Consider the following 15,125-nt stretch of genomic DNA (forward strand, 5'->3'; position numbering starts at 1 on the left):
CACACACACACACACACACACACACACACACACACACACACACACACCCTCATCAAACATTTGCCCTGTCGCTCTCCGTTTTCACACTCTTAACACACTTGGTTGTCACCGATTTGCTTCCACACTTTTTTCACTTCATCAGAAAAATAAAAGTAAAAAATTGGAAGCCGCTCTGTCAGAGAAAACCTGAATAAAAGTATGGAGGTACCTGGATCAGCCAAAACCTGAGAAACACATCTTACTGCAACATGAAGTCTCAGGTTGTGAAAGATCAGTGTCCCGCATCCTTACGCTCATAAATGCCAGATCTCTCTCTCACACTCACACACACACACACACACACACACACACACACACAGAGCTTAGGCTTCACTGTAGGAGCCGACAACATAAACAGAGGCATGCAAAGCTTTATGTTGTCATTTATGACGTCTATGTGTGTGTGTGTGTGTTTGTGTGTGCATTTCAGTGGTAGGCACATGCGTATGCTCTTTAATGGAAATATGGCATTGATTATCTCCACAGGGTATAATGAAATAGCGTCAGCATGCAGCATCCTATATATAATCCCCGTGTGTGTGTGTGTGTGTGTGTGTGTCTCTGTGTTGCTGTGTGTGTGTGGTAGTTAATGAGAATCTGAACTGCAGCCAGACCTCCGTACACCAAATCTCTCCAGCTCACTCAAGGCTTTCAATGAGAAAAACCAAATCACCAGACATGTGGTTGGGCATGTTTACATTTCATCAATTCTAATTCTGCTTATTGACGCTTGGTTCAAATATGTCAAAAACATGAACCGCAGATTTGGTTTGCCATAAATTCTGCGATTCTTCCGTGCTTCTACAGACCTTCTGGTCCTTTTCGGCTTGAACCCGTATTAATATCTGCAGTTAAGCTTCTGTTATTGCAAACGTAACACAAGTGTAAAACTATGTCTTTGTGAAAAAATATGGATATTTGGGGGAGTTTATGGCAGTTTTATCCCCATTATTTAGACACTAACTCCAGTTCATCACAAAACATGTACCGTACTTAACTGTCAAGGAGTATGGTAAGACATTCATACTATGCAATCAGGAATCAATGAACAGCAACAGCAACCTTAAGAATGTCCCAGTCCCATCTGTGACACACTCTTACTCTGAACTGGTTTCTGATACCCCAGCCAGAAAAGATAGATATCAGTTGGGAATCTACCTTGGCTGATGACGGCCTTGCGGTTGCGTCCATCCAGGTCCGCCCTCTCGATGACATGGTGCTTCGCATCCACCCAGTACATGCGGTGGCCGGCGTAGTCGATGGTGAGGCCGTTGGGCCAGAACAGGTGTGTGTCTGCGATGACCCGCCGGTTGGAGCCGTCCATGTTAGAGTACTCGATGCGAGGTGTGTTGCCCCAGTCTGTCCAGTAGATCTTACTGAGGAGGAAAGTGGAACAGTCGGGGTTAGTTTACTTGCTGTGAAGAGGTAAGCAGATTGCTGTCAGGATTCAAGACACAGCAGATGTCGGTTATTATAAAAAGTCTCCTCTGTCCTCGACATTCATGTCCTCCTCATCATCACTCATCTGTTCTGACCGGCCTCTGAGGGAAGAGCGACGTTTGTTTTTATATTTTTCAATTATCCCATGCAAATGAGCTACCTAATAAACTGAATGAGTTTTCTAGCTTAACATTTCTCAGGGGCTTCACCTAGAATTCTGTCCTGCCACTGCAGCAAATGAAGTCGGGGATGAAAACACACTAAGCTGCTGCCCCTTTCATGAAATACTTGTTCCACACAGATGCTTGCCTATGGGCACTGCTGTGCTGCCAAACTGTAATCCCTGCTCTGCTGCTACACTGCAACTGGGACACATCCAGGGGGGATATGTATATATGAGTGTGTGTGCATTTGAAACCATCTGTAATGCATTATAGTTTGTGTGTGTGTGTGTGTGTGTGTGTGTGTGTGTGTGTGTGTGTGTGTGTAGTTGGAGTCTTACCCCTCTATGGGGTGCAGCGCGATGGCTCGGGGCTTCTCCATGTTCTGCCACAGCAGCACCTTGCGGTGCGTCCCGTCCAGGTTGGCCACCTCGATACGGGACGTCCCAGAGTCTGTCCAGTACAACTTGTCATGGATCCAGTCTATTGCCAGTCCACCTAAAGGACAAAAAAAATGTTGAACTTCTCTGAACAACTCATGTCTAATAACAGTAGTCTTTGTTAAGCTAAGCTAACAAAGACACCTTAAACTATTCCTTTAAAAGGGCACATGTCATGAAGGGAATAAGGCAGTTTAAATGGGCCTGTACATCTTAACCTGCATCCTATTTGCCGCCATACACACCTGGACTCTCCAGACCGGTGGAAACAACCTCCTCCACGTTGGAGCCGTTGAGGTTGGCCTTCATGATGCGGTCCAGCGTCACGTCGGACCAGAAGACCAGCTCGTGGCTGTGGTGGAAGTCCAGGGCAATGGCGTTCTCCAGGTTGTTGAGCAGCAGGGTGTACTCGGAGCGATGCGGCAAAACCTGACGGATGTCGATGCGGTTGGCGAACAGCAGCACAGGTTCTGGACCTAAAAGATGGAGAGACGGACAGCGATGGAAACAATGTGAGTTCTTCTTTTTCCCAAAAGACGAAAGAGATAGAAAAAGTCCGAGTATGGACCGACCGTCACTTTTAATTACAGCGAGCATTAATCTCAATGGAGGTGAAGGTCAGGGTGATGGCAGCTGCCTCACAGGCAGGCCTGGCCTGGGTTTAACTCTGGTCTGCAGCAGATTAATGGGCTGCTGTACCAGACCTGCACTCTACCTTCGCTGATCCAAATCTAGTCCAGACACGCCGAATGAGCCGACCTCATTCTGAGTAAAGACCCCGGAGCAGAGGCACGGATACAGTTACCGCTGAGGCAAGTTTAAAGACTATGCAACCGTGTTTTTATTGGAGGTCAAACCAGCGACTTCTCTGCGGTCACGTCAAGGTTGAAATAGAGTACAGTGGTTTTTACCCAGAGCTTTGCAGCTGCGCTTGTCAGGTCGGAGCTCGTAGCCCTGAACGCACCAGCACTGGAACCCCCCCTCCGAGTTGGTACAGCCCTGGCTGCAGTAGCCTTCCTCAGCACACTCGTCCACATCTGGAACGGACCACAGAGAAAGAAGACAAGAGGGGAGGGAGAGAGATGTTGGCGTCAAACTCCCGCAGGGTTAACAATGAAATCAAGACACAGAGTTAAGTGTGCAGAGGTGTTTAGAAGGTGAAACAACTCATTCACGCTTTTGGAACACATCCACGCCCCACTTCCTGTTATGCCCCTTAAAGTCTAAATTAACTTCTTGAGCTGGCAAACACACTTCTGGAAACAGATTGTGTCTCCAAAATTCTGGTTATGACTGGTGGCAGAAATCCCAGACTCAGGTCCACACCAAATTCTTATCAACAATCTCTCCGCCCAAACCTTAACTTTCAATGAAGTTCTAAGGAAATGTGTTCATTATTTTGCTAATGGGAATGAATGAACGAACACACACGCGCACACACACACACACACACACACACACACACACACACACACACACACCCTGGCAGGCTTTGCCGTCGTCCATCAGTCGGTATCCAGTGTGACAGGTGCACTGGACCAGTCCTCTGACCATCTGACACTTCTGGGAACAGCCTCCGTTATTCTGGTTACAGTTGCCCTCGCTGGAGCGTGGACCTGCTCGCCGCACAGAAACATTACAGGAACATAAACACAGCGTGCCGATTCAGTATAAATACAAACCACACGCTGTAAAAAGTATGACTCATGTGGTGTTTAGGCCTGCGAGCGGCCTAAGGCTTGAGGACGGCGATGTCGGTCAGTTTGGTGCAGGTGAAGAAAGCTGAACAAATACAGCCCAGGTCATTAAATGATTTCACTGACCTTTCCTCTAACGCCGCCATTAGGCCTAAATCTCACCTTGGCTTTTACATGCGCCCCCCGAGATTGTCAATGAATCTCAATTAGGAATCAATAACTTAAATGCTCATGTCAGTCTTCATGACATTGTTATGACAGACTTCACATTAAGTGTTATTTCAGAGTCTGTGCATGCTTTGAGGGGAAGAAAAAGGTTGAACTTTAAGACTGAAGGTCCAATCTTACACCCGGCACAAAAGCACAAAGCGGAGTGCAATGCAACAGTCATAGTAGTGCTAGTTTCAAACCATTTTCAAGCCCAGTGCCCACATTGTGCAAGTTGCAAATGTTGGCGTGTTGGTCTTAAAAAGAGATATGTTCAGGCACATTTTGTCTAAAATAGTCTTTTTCTTCTATTTGAAGGCTGCATTATTAAGTAAAGATGTTTTGTATTAAGTAAGAAAAATTCACAACATGTTTTTATCTAACGGAACATTCTTATTCATTCCATATTTGTTGGCATTTAGCCTTTGGAAAACAACATTTTCACAGCAGAAAACTGCTCCCTTCTCCAATTTGACAATGCCACCATTTATATAGCAATACGGCAGGTGGGAATGGGAGATGACACAGCGATTAGTTTTATTCATGTTGAGTCCAGAAAATACCTATGATTAATTAAGAGAATAAACACAATCCCCTTTGCGCCTTACTTTGTGCCCAGATTATGCACCGTTTAATGAGCAGAAGTGCATTCGGACACGCCCTAAATGCACTGCGCTGTAGATCTTTTAAATTGATCCCTCACGTTCAGTCTTCACACTGCAGTACAGATGCAGAGATCACATAATCTAAAGTACAGATGCAGGTGTAGCGTATCAACTCACGACAGTCGTGGTGTGGGTGTTCGTCAGTCCCGTCTCCACAGTCGTTGACCTCATTGCACACCTTCCTCTGACCGATACAGCGTCCATTCCCACACTGGAACTGATCGGGAGCACATGGTGGACTCTCTGTGGGGACATAAGATGATGCATCCCATGAGACAAGAGACAAATGTCTCCACGTTTTCCTTTTCTCCTCCGTCTGTCCCACACACAGTACGATTATTGCAACAACTCTTTATCTCCCACTCAGCACTTCACTTAAAAAAACAAAAAGGTTTTAGCTTTAAGTACATAACCAGCATTTATTAAAGGATCTTAAGTGTTTTTATTTCCTGCTAACCTCTCCTTCCACGTATGGCTGACCACCTGAGTCCATCATTACATGCAACCGTTCATTTACTTCTTATTTCTCATAGAAATTCCAGTGCAGCCAGAGAGTCCTAACATGTCAGGCTGAGCTACAGGGGCGTGTACGGATGATGAGGTGTTTGGTCTAAAAAATGACATCATGGTTTTGTCTTTTTCATTATGAAAGAAGTGCAAAAAATTTGAAAAAAATTGAAAAAATACTTTTTGATTGTTGTAAACATCATGCACAGTGATGTGGAACTCGTTTACAGTCTCATGGCTCAGGCTGTCGGTGGATAACTTTGTCTTCTCCCTGCTGCCTGTTCATTGCTCAGTTCTATCTCAATACACGGGACAGTTTCTGTAGTTTGTCCACAGGTTGGTGTTTCCACCAGCGAGGGGAACTGCCGAACTGAACGGCCTATTGTTTGAAAAGCTACCGTGTTGTCAAAAGATTAAAAAAAAAACAGAAAAGAAGAAAGTGGGTTAGTGAGTAGAGGAGGGCTGTTCTGAGCTGTTGCCATGGCTACGATCGAAGCAGGTGTTATATTTAGCTCCTGAAAAACAAGATAACAGCAACAAAACCACAGGCTCACCAGTTTTCTCACAACCCTCTTCATCGCTGCGGTCGGAGCAGTCGGGCTCGCCATCACACCTCCAGGACAAGCGGACGCAGCGTCCAGTACCGCAGCGGAACTGCTCAGCCGTGCACATGGACGTGGCTGCAGGACACACACACACACACACACACACACACACACACACACACACACACATTTTATTCATTCATTCTTAGCTCAGGTGATTTGAGATATTCTCAGTGCGATTGCCTTGTTCGCATGAAGTCAGATAAAAGGCTGAAACTGAAAGAGACAATCCCATGAATAAGGAATGAAGAAGTAAACAAACAAACGTTTAGATGCACAACTCTATACAGAGCATGTGTTTGCTTGATCATTGTGACGAAAGCGGCTACTCACTGCAGTTCTTCTCGTCTGATTGGTCGTCACAGTCGAATTCGCCGTCACACCTCCAGCCGGCGTTGATGCACATCCCGCTGCTGCACATGAATTCAACTGATCGGCAGGGCTGGTGGGAAGCTACACGCACACGCACACGCACACACACACACACACACATACACACACAGAATAACATCAGAAACATGACAGCCACAGCAGGCAACACAGCTGTAATATAATTAAGCAATCGTTCACAACAAGCCGTGTTATGTTGTGATTATTTCACAGCTGATGGCCGTTGTTTGGCCGCCGGCAAAGCTATTGTTTCCGTAAAATGGTCATGAAGTATGGCGATATGAAAGCTATAGACACATTCCAATTTAAATAGCTTTTTATAAATAATGAATAAATAGGCCCTCCTGGGCTGGCTGCACATACCGAGGCGGTTATTATGGAACAGCTGATGCTATGAAAGGTACAGTAGCATGTTTCTTCTTTCATCACAGGCTAGTCTTAAATTGATTTCATTATTTAGCTATGTATTTACATTATTTGTATGTTGCCATTTGTTGCTCAACCACTGGAAAAACTGTCCAGCCTCAGTGTGAAGATTTTGATATCTGCTTGTACGAGAAGTTAACCCGAAAACGTTTCCTTTTTGTGGAGTTCCCCGTTGAATCTTTCTATCTATCCAAGAGGAACCAAGCGGATCAGCTCTTAACGCTTGGAGAACAAGTGTGAAGTGCAAGAAAAACCATGACATGTATTGCTGCTCTCACAGACTGTGTCTGCCTGTTGATTGGTGCAGCACTGTGTCGGTTTTCTCTCGCTACTGTGGTCTGTTCGGGTCGACCACATTTTGGATCGGGTCCAATTATCCTCGGGTCTATTGAGATCAGGTCACCGGCTCTATGGTTTTTTTGGAAAATAATTCATGCACATAGGATTCAGGTAGGTTTTCCACAAGCCACAATCAGATTCTACCTATGCACCTGTGAAGTCCTTCAGTAAAAGGTTGAAAGTCATATTGTCATATGCACAGAGAACCAGCAGCTTATGATGATATTATTCGTTGTCTGTTCACTCTGATTTCTGTCCATAAAAAGTGCAAAAAGTGCAAAAAGTGCAAAGATACAGTGTTTTCAACCAGTGATATTTCCGTCCCCATAGACATTAATTGCTTGGATATTTTGGATGCCGTGTGATCATTTCTGCTGGTGATCATAGCTGTCCCACCTTTACATCCCCCCGCATCTCAACATGAGCTCAGATCAAAGTGATCGGATCAAACTGGCAGCAGATGAGGACGGAGGAGGACGAGGAAGATTAAAGCTGAATCACACTTAAGCATCTTAAAAACCAAAGTGTGTGTGTGAGCGCGTTGTGCGTGTACGCCTTGGACATGTTTCCTCCTGACAGCATGAGACGGCTCCCATCAAAAGCTACGGTGGGCGTGAGATAAGGGACGAACAAAAACGACAAACGAGGGGAACGCAGAGGGAGGAGAGGCAAGAAGAAGGGGGAAAATGAAAGAGATGTTGTGGCGCTTCAAGCAGCGGGCTTATCAGCCGGACCAGCGAAGAGAGGGGGACGATCAAAACGGCAGGTGGCTCTCCCACAGAAGAGGAAGAGGGAGAGAGAGGGAGAGAGTGAGAATTATAAGGTCAGAATCAGCGTGGGACGCCGATGAACACAGCGACGCCCACACACACTCAAATGATTCATCGACCCTTTATCTCACTCCTTGTGTGTCTCTCTCTCTCACACACACACTCTCTCTCTCTCCCCCTCTCTCTCCCCCTCTCTCACACATTCACTCGCTCTCACACATACACACACACACAGCAACGATGCTCTTTCATCTGCTCAGCTATGCAGCCGAAAGCAGTATCGGTGTCCGCAAGCGGTAACGAGGCATGCAGAGTGTTTTTGGATGTGCGCATTCACATAAGGGAGCGGGAGGGAGGCAGAGAGAGGGTTCTTCTCTAACAAAGCTCCCTTCATGTGTCTGGAGAGTCGATGCCAAGGAATGCTGTCCGAGGACGGGCCCTCTTATGCCTCTGAGGAAGGCCTCCTCTGTGTGTCCACAAACTATCTGTATGTTTCGGAAAGACGTCTTCAGACTTTTTTTAATTTAAATTTTTTTTTTTTTTAAATACTAACAATCTCAACACAGTCATTGCTGGTCAGAAATGACAGATGAGACAGCAGGAAATGGACAGTTCCGGGGACTTGAGGTCCAGCTGGCTTCAGGACGTGAGACAGGATGTAGATTGATCTATTAACCTTGTTGGTTTTTTAAATTCAAAGTGAACATGCAGCGCACAGAATCCTGTCTTTGCTGAGAGAAAAAGTATCCAACAAGATTAAAAGACCCACAAACAATAGAGTGATGATTCATTTGGATCCGATATGTGTGGCAGCGTTTTCTCTGCACACTTATTTGAAGTATTTTTAGAACCTCCTGACTCTTCTTTTTTTACTTCTTTTTGTGCCAGCTCAACTTCCCAAAAAGAAAAGTCAAACACTTCAGAAGCGAGGCAGCAATTAAAAAACCTGGACGTGGGAGGAGACGAGGGGAGAAACTTGAAGCAGCTCGGCCGACTGACATGACCAAACAATGTTACAGAACCTTGAAGCTGTGCTTATCGCCCTGCAGACAAACACATCACAGGGGGAAACCACTGTTTGTGAGCATGCAGCGTCTCAGGAGCGAGGAGAGCGAAACATGATAGTCAGTGTTAATCAGGACCGTGGCTTCACACTGTGTGTGTGTGTGTGTGTATATCTGTGTGTGTGTGTGTGTGTGTGTGTGTGTGTGATACAGTGACAGGATAAAATCTAACAGGCAGTTTTGACAGATGCTGTGGAGCGGCGGCACGCAAAAAAAAACAGCTGTTCGTGAGCGCAAACTGACGTCACCTGACCGAGAATACGGGAAATCAAACCCTGTCTGTTAAGATCCCTTTCAGATGCATTTCTCTATAATATCAAGTATCTATGACTAAAAGGGCGAAGTACTCAAAATCCTTTAAAACCCTTTGCTTCATAAAGACTGTGTGGGTGTCTGAAGCTGATCCAGCTTCTCTCTTCCTATTTTCTCTGTTTTATGTCACAGACACTTATATCTTATATCTTTTGGGTTTTTTGGACTGTTTGATGGACAAAACAGCAACTCAACGATGTCCTTAGGCCGACAGAACTCGCAATGGGCATTTTTCAGAAATTTCTGACATATTACAGACTAAACAATTAATCAGTGGATACAGAAAAAAAGTAATCAAATAGGGTTAATCAAATACGGCCCAAATTTTTCAAGTGGCAGTGTAGAACATTTGGTTGCGCCTGGCACATTCCAACTCCACTATTCCATCATATACTCAACTTCATTATAGCATATCTAAATGAGTTTGCCTATTCGCTGCCTTGCACTAAATTGCGGAATCGCGGTATTACATATCACATGAAACTCCTTTTTGTCAGGCTTCAAGTCGTTTTCTCCCTTTTTGTCGATGGAGAAGATGTTTTCGCTCTTCTCTTCTGGCTTCGGTAAGAGTTTGATTGACAGATGGTTCATCCAATCACCTGCCAAGAATTTTTTATTTTTTTTTGAAGTGCTTGCCCTTTTCCAAATTGTTTCCAATGACGGCATCTCAGACGGTTCTGCGTAACTGTGAAATGTACATGCATACTGAATGGCAATTTGTTCTATCAAAACTGTTTTATTAGAATGAAACGGTAATATAATAAAAAGCCTAAATGTGGATGTCCTGTTCAGATGAGCCTATAATGTACTTTAAGTTGAAGGACATGAGGACGACTTGTTGTTTTGGGACACATGTGCAGCGGTGCCGTTGGGGTACATGGAGGGAGAAAGTGAAGCAGAGAAGAAGAAGGGCCGCCTGCCAGAGGGAGAGAAGAAACTTTACTCTCATCTGACGGCACGACAGATGACTGATCCCCAGAGGAGCTTCGTCGTCTCCTCCTGCACAAGAACGCCGTTTAGTGAGAGCCAGGAGCGCTGCCGAGGATCACACAGAGGGGGGGGGGGGGGGGGTGTGTGTGTGTGTGTGTGTGTGAGGCAGCAGCTCGCTGTAAGCTTTACACCAGCAGGACAGGCTAGATCAGTCACTCCACTGTAGTCCATCTTCAAATTTAGGATGTTTTCTGAGGTGAGACAAATTTTGCCAAATCTGTCCTCCTGCCCAGAGTTAGCATTAAACTGGAGCTTGCAATTAGGATTAAGTTTTGACCGCAAAATATCTGAATGAAAATGGGTTCTATGCCAACTATTAGCATGATGCCATGGAGTTTTGGGCAAAAACATGCAGTTTTTTTTTGTCTGCAGTGAAAATGTGTTATTTTCGCCTTTTCTAAAATTGGTGTATTTGAATATTTCTAAACGCAACAAGTCATGGATTTGCATGAATTGGGTATGACTGGAAAGCTGAGAATCTTTTGTATTCAATGAGCTCAATTGTATTCGTGTGTGATGATGTGTTAATCCCCATAGTAGCCATTTGAGACCAGTGTATAAAATTACCTTTTGTGACCTTAAGGATGATCACAGCCTCATGAAACTTACCAACTACAAACAGTTAGGGCGTTCAGAGGATGAATAACTTTCCCAGCTATATTGACAATAAGGTTTCTGAGCAGTTTTCAGAAGAGAAGTTCTCGCCATCCAACTGCCAACTGTGGTGTTCCTCAAAGTCTTGGTGTCTCATTTTTCTTTTGAAGTTTGAAGTTAACACCTAAACTCATAATGTTGGAAATAGGCTTGCGAGCGAGCGACGGAGAACTTACAGCAGTCAGACTCGTCCGACCAGTCTCCGCAGTCGTCGTCTCCGTCACAGTGGTAGATGTCCAGGATGCAGCGTCCGTACGCACACTGGAACTCCTCCACGCTGCAGGTGGCTGCCATCACATCTGAGGCTGCACAGACACACACACACACACACACACACACACACACACAAACACACAGACCGAGACATGTTAAACAGATGCTGGAAAAGATGTCGCAGCAGCCGGCCGTCGGGAGGCTCTTTGAAGCTTCCCCTCCTCTCTGCTGAGTCTGTCAGAAACTATCCATGAAATTAAAGAGAGGCTCAGCTCTCTATTAAGACAGTGAACATGTGTACATGCTCTGCGGTAATCCAGTGGCTGTAAGATGTCAGCTCACATGCAGCCAGTCAGTCGCCAGATTTGTCCCCTTCTTGCAGTAATAGTTTGGAATCATGAGGCTGCAGCCGGAGGAGTCCGGAGACAACAGACTCTCTTGTGATGTTTACTATAACGTACTGTTCAGATGTGGAAACACACTGCTTGATGGGCTGACAGCCTTTTGGTGGCTTTTTGTTTGTTTGTTTTTAGCTATAGCCAAATCATGTCTCTGAATTGACCCAATTATAAAATGACATTCTTGTGTTTACGCTCTCTAGAGAAAGACACACCCACTTGTTTCAGTAATCAAAACCATGTAGAGTAAGTATTACCTCATAACAATCATTTGTGGAGTGAGACATTGATCAAACCGTTATTTTAGGCCTCGTGTTATGAAAGCCTCATGTTGCATTGTGTTTTTGTGTAATTTTAGTGTTTTAAAGAGTTCGCTCGTATTCACCAAAGTCACACAATAACAAACTAACCGAACGTGTCAGCGGTAGAACAGAAACTTCCATGTTCTGCAAGGTGAAAAGAGTCAATGGACTCTGGTGTCTTTGAAGGGACCATACATAATGGCTTCAGTCCCCCGTCGGAAAGCGCTGTCTGATGGCACCGTAAAGTGGTGAGAATATTCTAAATATAGAGTAAACTTAAACTGGTGTCGATGTTTTTTTTTAGGTGTGCCTTTTTGTGGGTGGCTAAAATACGGGTACTCACGACAGTTTTCCTCGTCCGATCCGTCCTTACAGTCCGTGTCTCCGTCACAGTACCAGTGCTCTGCGATACAACTGCCATCTGTACAGCGGAACTCCTTGTCCGAACATTTGCGCATGTCTGTTATGGCGAGAAAAACAAAAAACAAACTCACAGGTCATATTCAAAAGACGGTGTCAAAGAACATGTGCATGCGTGATAGTGAACGCGAGTGTGTGCAGGTGTGTGTGTACCCACCACACTGTTCATCGCTGTTGTCCCCGCAGTCGTTGTCTCCGTCGCAGTGCCAGAGGCTGCGAATACAGTAGCCGTTTTGGCAGTGAAACTCGTCCTCCTCACACTCTCGGGGAGCTGCAGAGAGAAGAGGTTTCATGTAATGAGGATACAACAAAAGCAAAGAGCGGGTACGGTACAAGAGTGTGGCGAGACGAGGCCCGTCCTGGAGAGCTGCGGACATTATATCTACAGCCGCACTGACAGAAGGGAAACTGTGGCCCTTCATGTCGGGCTCTAATTGAGATCTGCCTCTCTCTCCGTAAACAGGCTGAACTCTCCCGAGGCTGCAGGTCTAGAGCTCAAAGATCCACAGACGGAATATCCTGCCGTACGATCGACAGCCACTGCAACTCCAGGATGAGGAGGTCAGAGGAAAGTCATACTGCAGCATTTGTGGCTGTGTTCACAGTCACAGTTTATTTATACAGCACTTTTCCAAGACTTAACAACGGATGGTTACAACGGATGCCAACCGTGACAAACTTCCATGGGAAAAAAGAAAAACATAATACATCCATATAGAAACATCTCAGACCACAACTGAAGCATTATCCACAGCTTCTATATGTTCCAACCGCTTGAAGTTGCGCCCAAACAGACTAAATCCACTGCATCTAATTCAATCCTCCACACACAAAAAGGCAGTTTATCTTTTGGTCAGAAAAAAAAAAAAAAAAGCTTAAAGTTCAACTGTGTCAGAAGCCTCAACAGCCTCCTCCCACATGTTCACCACGCGCTTCATGGAGGAGCTGCATCCGACAATTTCTGTAACTTTCCGAAAGCGACAACAAAAGACATTCACGTGCACTTTGCGCAGCCATTAGTGCATGTGAGCGGAGATTTATATTTATATTTTTCACACAGTGACGACTGTTCTACCTGTCTCTAAGTGTGGTTGTTAGCCATGGAAACTTCCGCCTTCAGATGCAGTCAGGAAACACGTTGTAGAAACTACTTCATGTTGAGTTGTGACGTCTGAAAATATCTTGCTTCACTATGCTGTCACAACTCTTTAAAAACAAGTTTGACAAATCTAGATGTTGAAAGTCTGTAATTTGCTGTAATTGTCAAAGATATGGCTGTCTAGAACATATCACAAATCTAAACGTTCTCCGTCTTGCACAAGTGAAAGGTTTAAGATGAGGTGGAGGGCACGCTATTAGTCGATTCTCTGACATTTCGACCACGATTATGACTGCAGACATCAGAAGCTGCTGGAAGAAGCATGCAAAGGAGGATCAACATTCTTCTTCGCATGCGTCAGTCCACCATATCTCAACTCTAGACAGTAATTGTCCATTTACATGTATGACGTTTCTGTCATTTTCAGAGAAGGATAAGCTGTATAATAAAAAGCTTAACCCACAGTTCCTTTTCAATTGTAAACCAGCTGGATTGAGGAGTGGCTTAATCTACCGAAGATGAGTTCCAGCAGCTGCTTGTATGTCTTCATTAAACATCCTGGCTGCTGTAAGTTAGAAAATGTTGTTTCACTAGACAGCTAACCTTGAGGCTGAAGATAAAAAGGCACGTTTGTCATTCATGCCAACAGTCGTGACGATGCAGTTGGACAGAAGACTTTCTGCACTGTGACATTGTTTCAGTCTCCAACCCTTTCATTTATCCAAACAACTCCTCCACCTTGCCTCTTTAATCACGCCTCCAATGATAACGGACTGAATGGATTTTCTACTGTAACCGCCGCAATCGATGGGCGAAACACAGCCGCGCTCGCCACAGGCCGAGTAAACAGGTCCGTCAAGGAGAGCCAGTGATGGATGGCCCCTGGCGGGAGGTGATCTATAATTTATCGCTGCCCTGTGTGAGCGTTGGACAGCGGAGACAAACAGGGAGAGATGAGGGAGTGACAGAGGGATACCCACGGAACAGAGGGGCAGGCCGACAACCAGATGGAGCGTCGCAGTGAGATTTTAAAAATCTTTTCTGATGCGTCACGGCACGAGTGCTGGAGACGGACTCCACTGCTGAGATGTGACAGGAGGTCCCAGAGCCTGTGTGTGTGTGTGTGTGTGTGTGTGTGTGCGTGTGTGTATGTGTGTGTGTGTGTATCACAGTTTAGAGCTAAAATGGATAGCTAAAATTCAAAATGTAGTTTTTTCTGGACTATGACTATAACTTGAGAATGTATGTATTGCAATTGAATCTGCCAGGATAAAGTATATACACATACGACGTATCCGTGATACGCTAGTATTGTCCAGTGTATCAGCCGGGAACATTTATCGCTCTACGTTCAAGAGCCTCAGCTAACCTCTCCCACATCGACCTCCCCTCAGCCAGAATGCCCTCCCCCCTCCAAGAAAAAGGATTTAAAGCCACAAAAGCCCATCGGTGGGTCCAAATGATATTATAATTGTAAGCACACTATGGACAAATACACTCATTTCATATTCAACTTGTAAGAAAATAATTGATTTTCTCCCTCTCTCTGTCTCTCCCGGGCTCTCTCAGAGAGGTAAACAGAGAAAGGTCAGAGGTCAACAAGCCCCGAGGACGCTCATCATTCACACAGCGGCCAAACGTCAAAGGGCAAAGGGTGCTGGGAGTCATTACCAGGCTCCCTGAGCATGCGTGTGGTGAAACGGTGTCATGTTATTTTCTTTTCTTTTAAACTTCAAGAATTCAGAACATCTCGTGTTCAACCCCACCGAGGCACACCTCGGTCTCCGTGTTTGTCTGAAAAATCTTGACAACTACTTCGGTTCCAGCCGAGCGTGGAGGATTGTCTGCCCGCCTCTAAATAATGAAATAACACCACTGCATCGCGGAGAGCAACGAAATATATCGGGAGGTGAAAGACGGACCGGGGTGCAAAACAAAATAAGGAGAAAGAAAGACGCATGAAATAATAAGCAGTTCGGGGAACGGG

General features: G+C 45.3%; 1 protein-coding gene across 5 annotated transcripts in view; it reads right to left on the minus strand.

Moving 5' to 3' along the window:
- The window catches only part of lrp4 (low density lipoprotein receptor-related protein 4), a 105,120-nt gene that overhangs the window by 21,868 nt on the left and 68,127 nt on the right, over positions 1–15,125 (minus strand). For all 5 annotated transcript variants that reach the window (XM_031848677.1, XM_031848676.1, XM_031848675.1 and 2 more), the window contains exons 4-14: positions 12,197–12,310; positions 11,963–12,079; positions 10,883–11,011; positions 6,095–6,214; positions 5,711–5,836; positions 4,767–4,892; positions 3,562–3,696; positions 2,992–3,117; positions 2,326–2,556; positions 1,982–2,138; positions 1,198–1,415 (exon numbers count right to left, since the gene is read on the minus strand). In XM_031848677.1, the coding sequence (XP_031704537.1) occupies positions 1,198–1,415; positions 1,982–2,138; positions 2,326–2,556; positions 2,992–3,117; positions 3,562–3,696; positions 4,767–4,892; positions 5,711–5,836; positions 6,095–6,214; positions 10,883–11,011; positions 11,963–12,079; positions 12,197–12,310 (1,599 nt within the window). The remainder of the gene's footprint in view (positions 1–1,197; positions 1,416–1,981; positions 2,139–2,325; positions 2,557–2,991; positions 3,118–3,561; positions 3,697–4,766; positions 4,893–5,710; positions 5,837–6,094; positions 6,215–10,882; positions 11,012–11,962; positions 12,080–12,196; positions 12,311–15,125) is intronic.

Source organism: Anarrhichthys ocellatus, unplaced genomic scaffold (assembly GCF_004355925.1).
Source record: "Anarrhichthys ocellatus isolate YVR2014 unplaced genomic scaffold, GSC_Weel_1.0 scaffold8, whole genome shotgun sequence".
In the NCBI taxonomy this organism is placed as follows: domain Eukaryota; kingdom Metazoa; phylum Chordata; class Actinopteri; order Perciformes; family Anarhichadidae; genus Anarrhichthys; species Anarrhichthys ocellatus.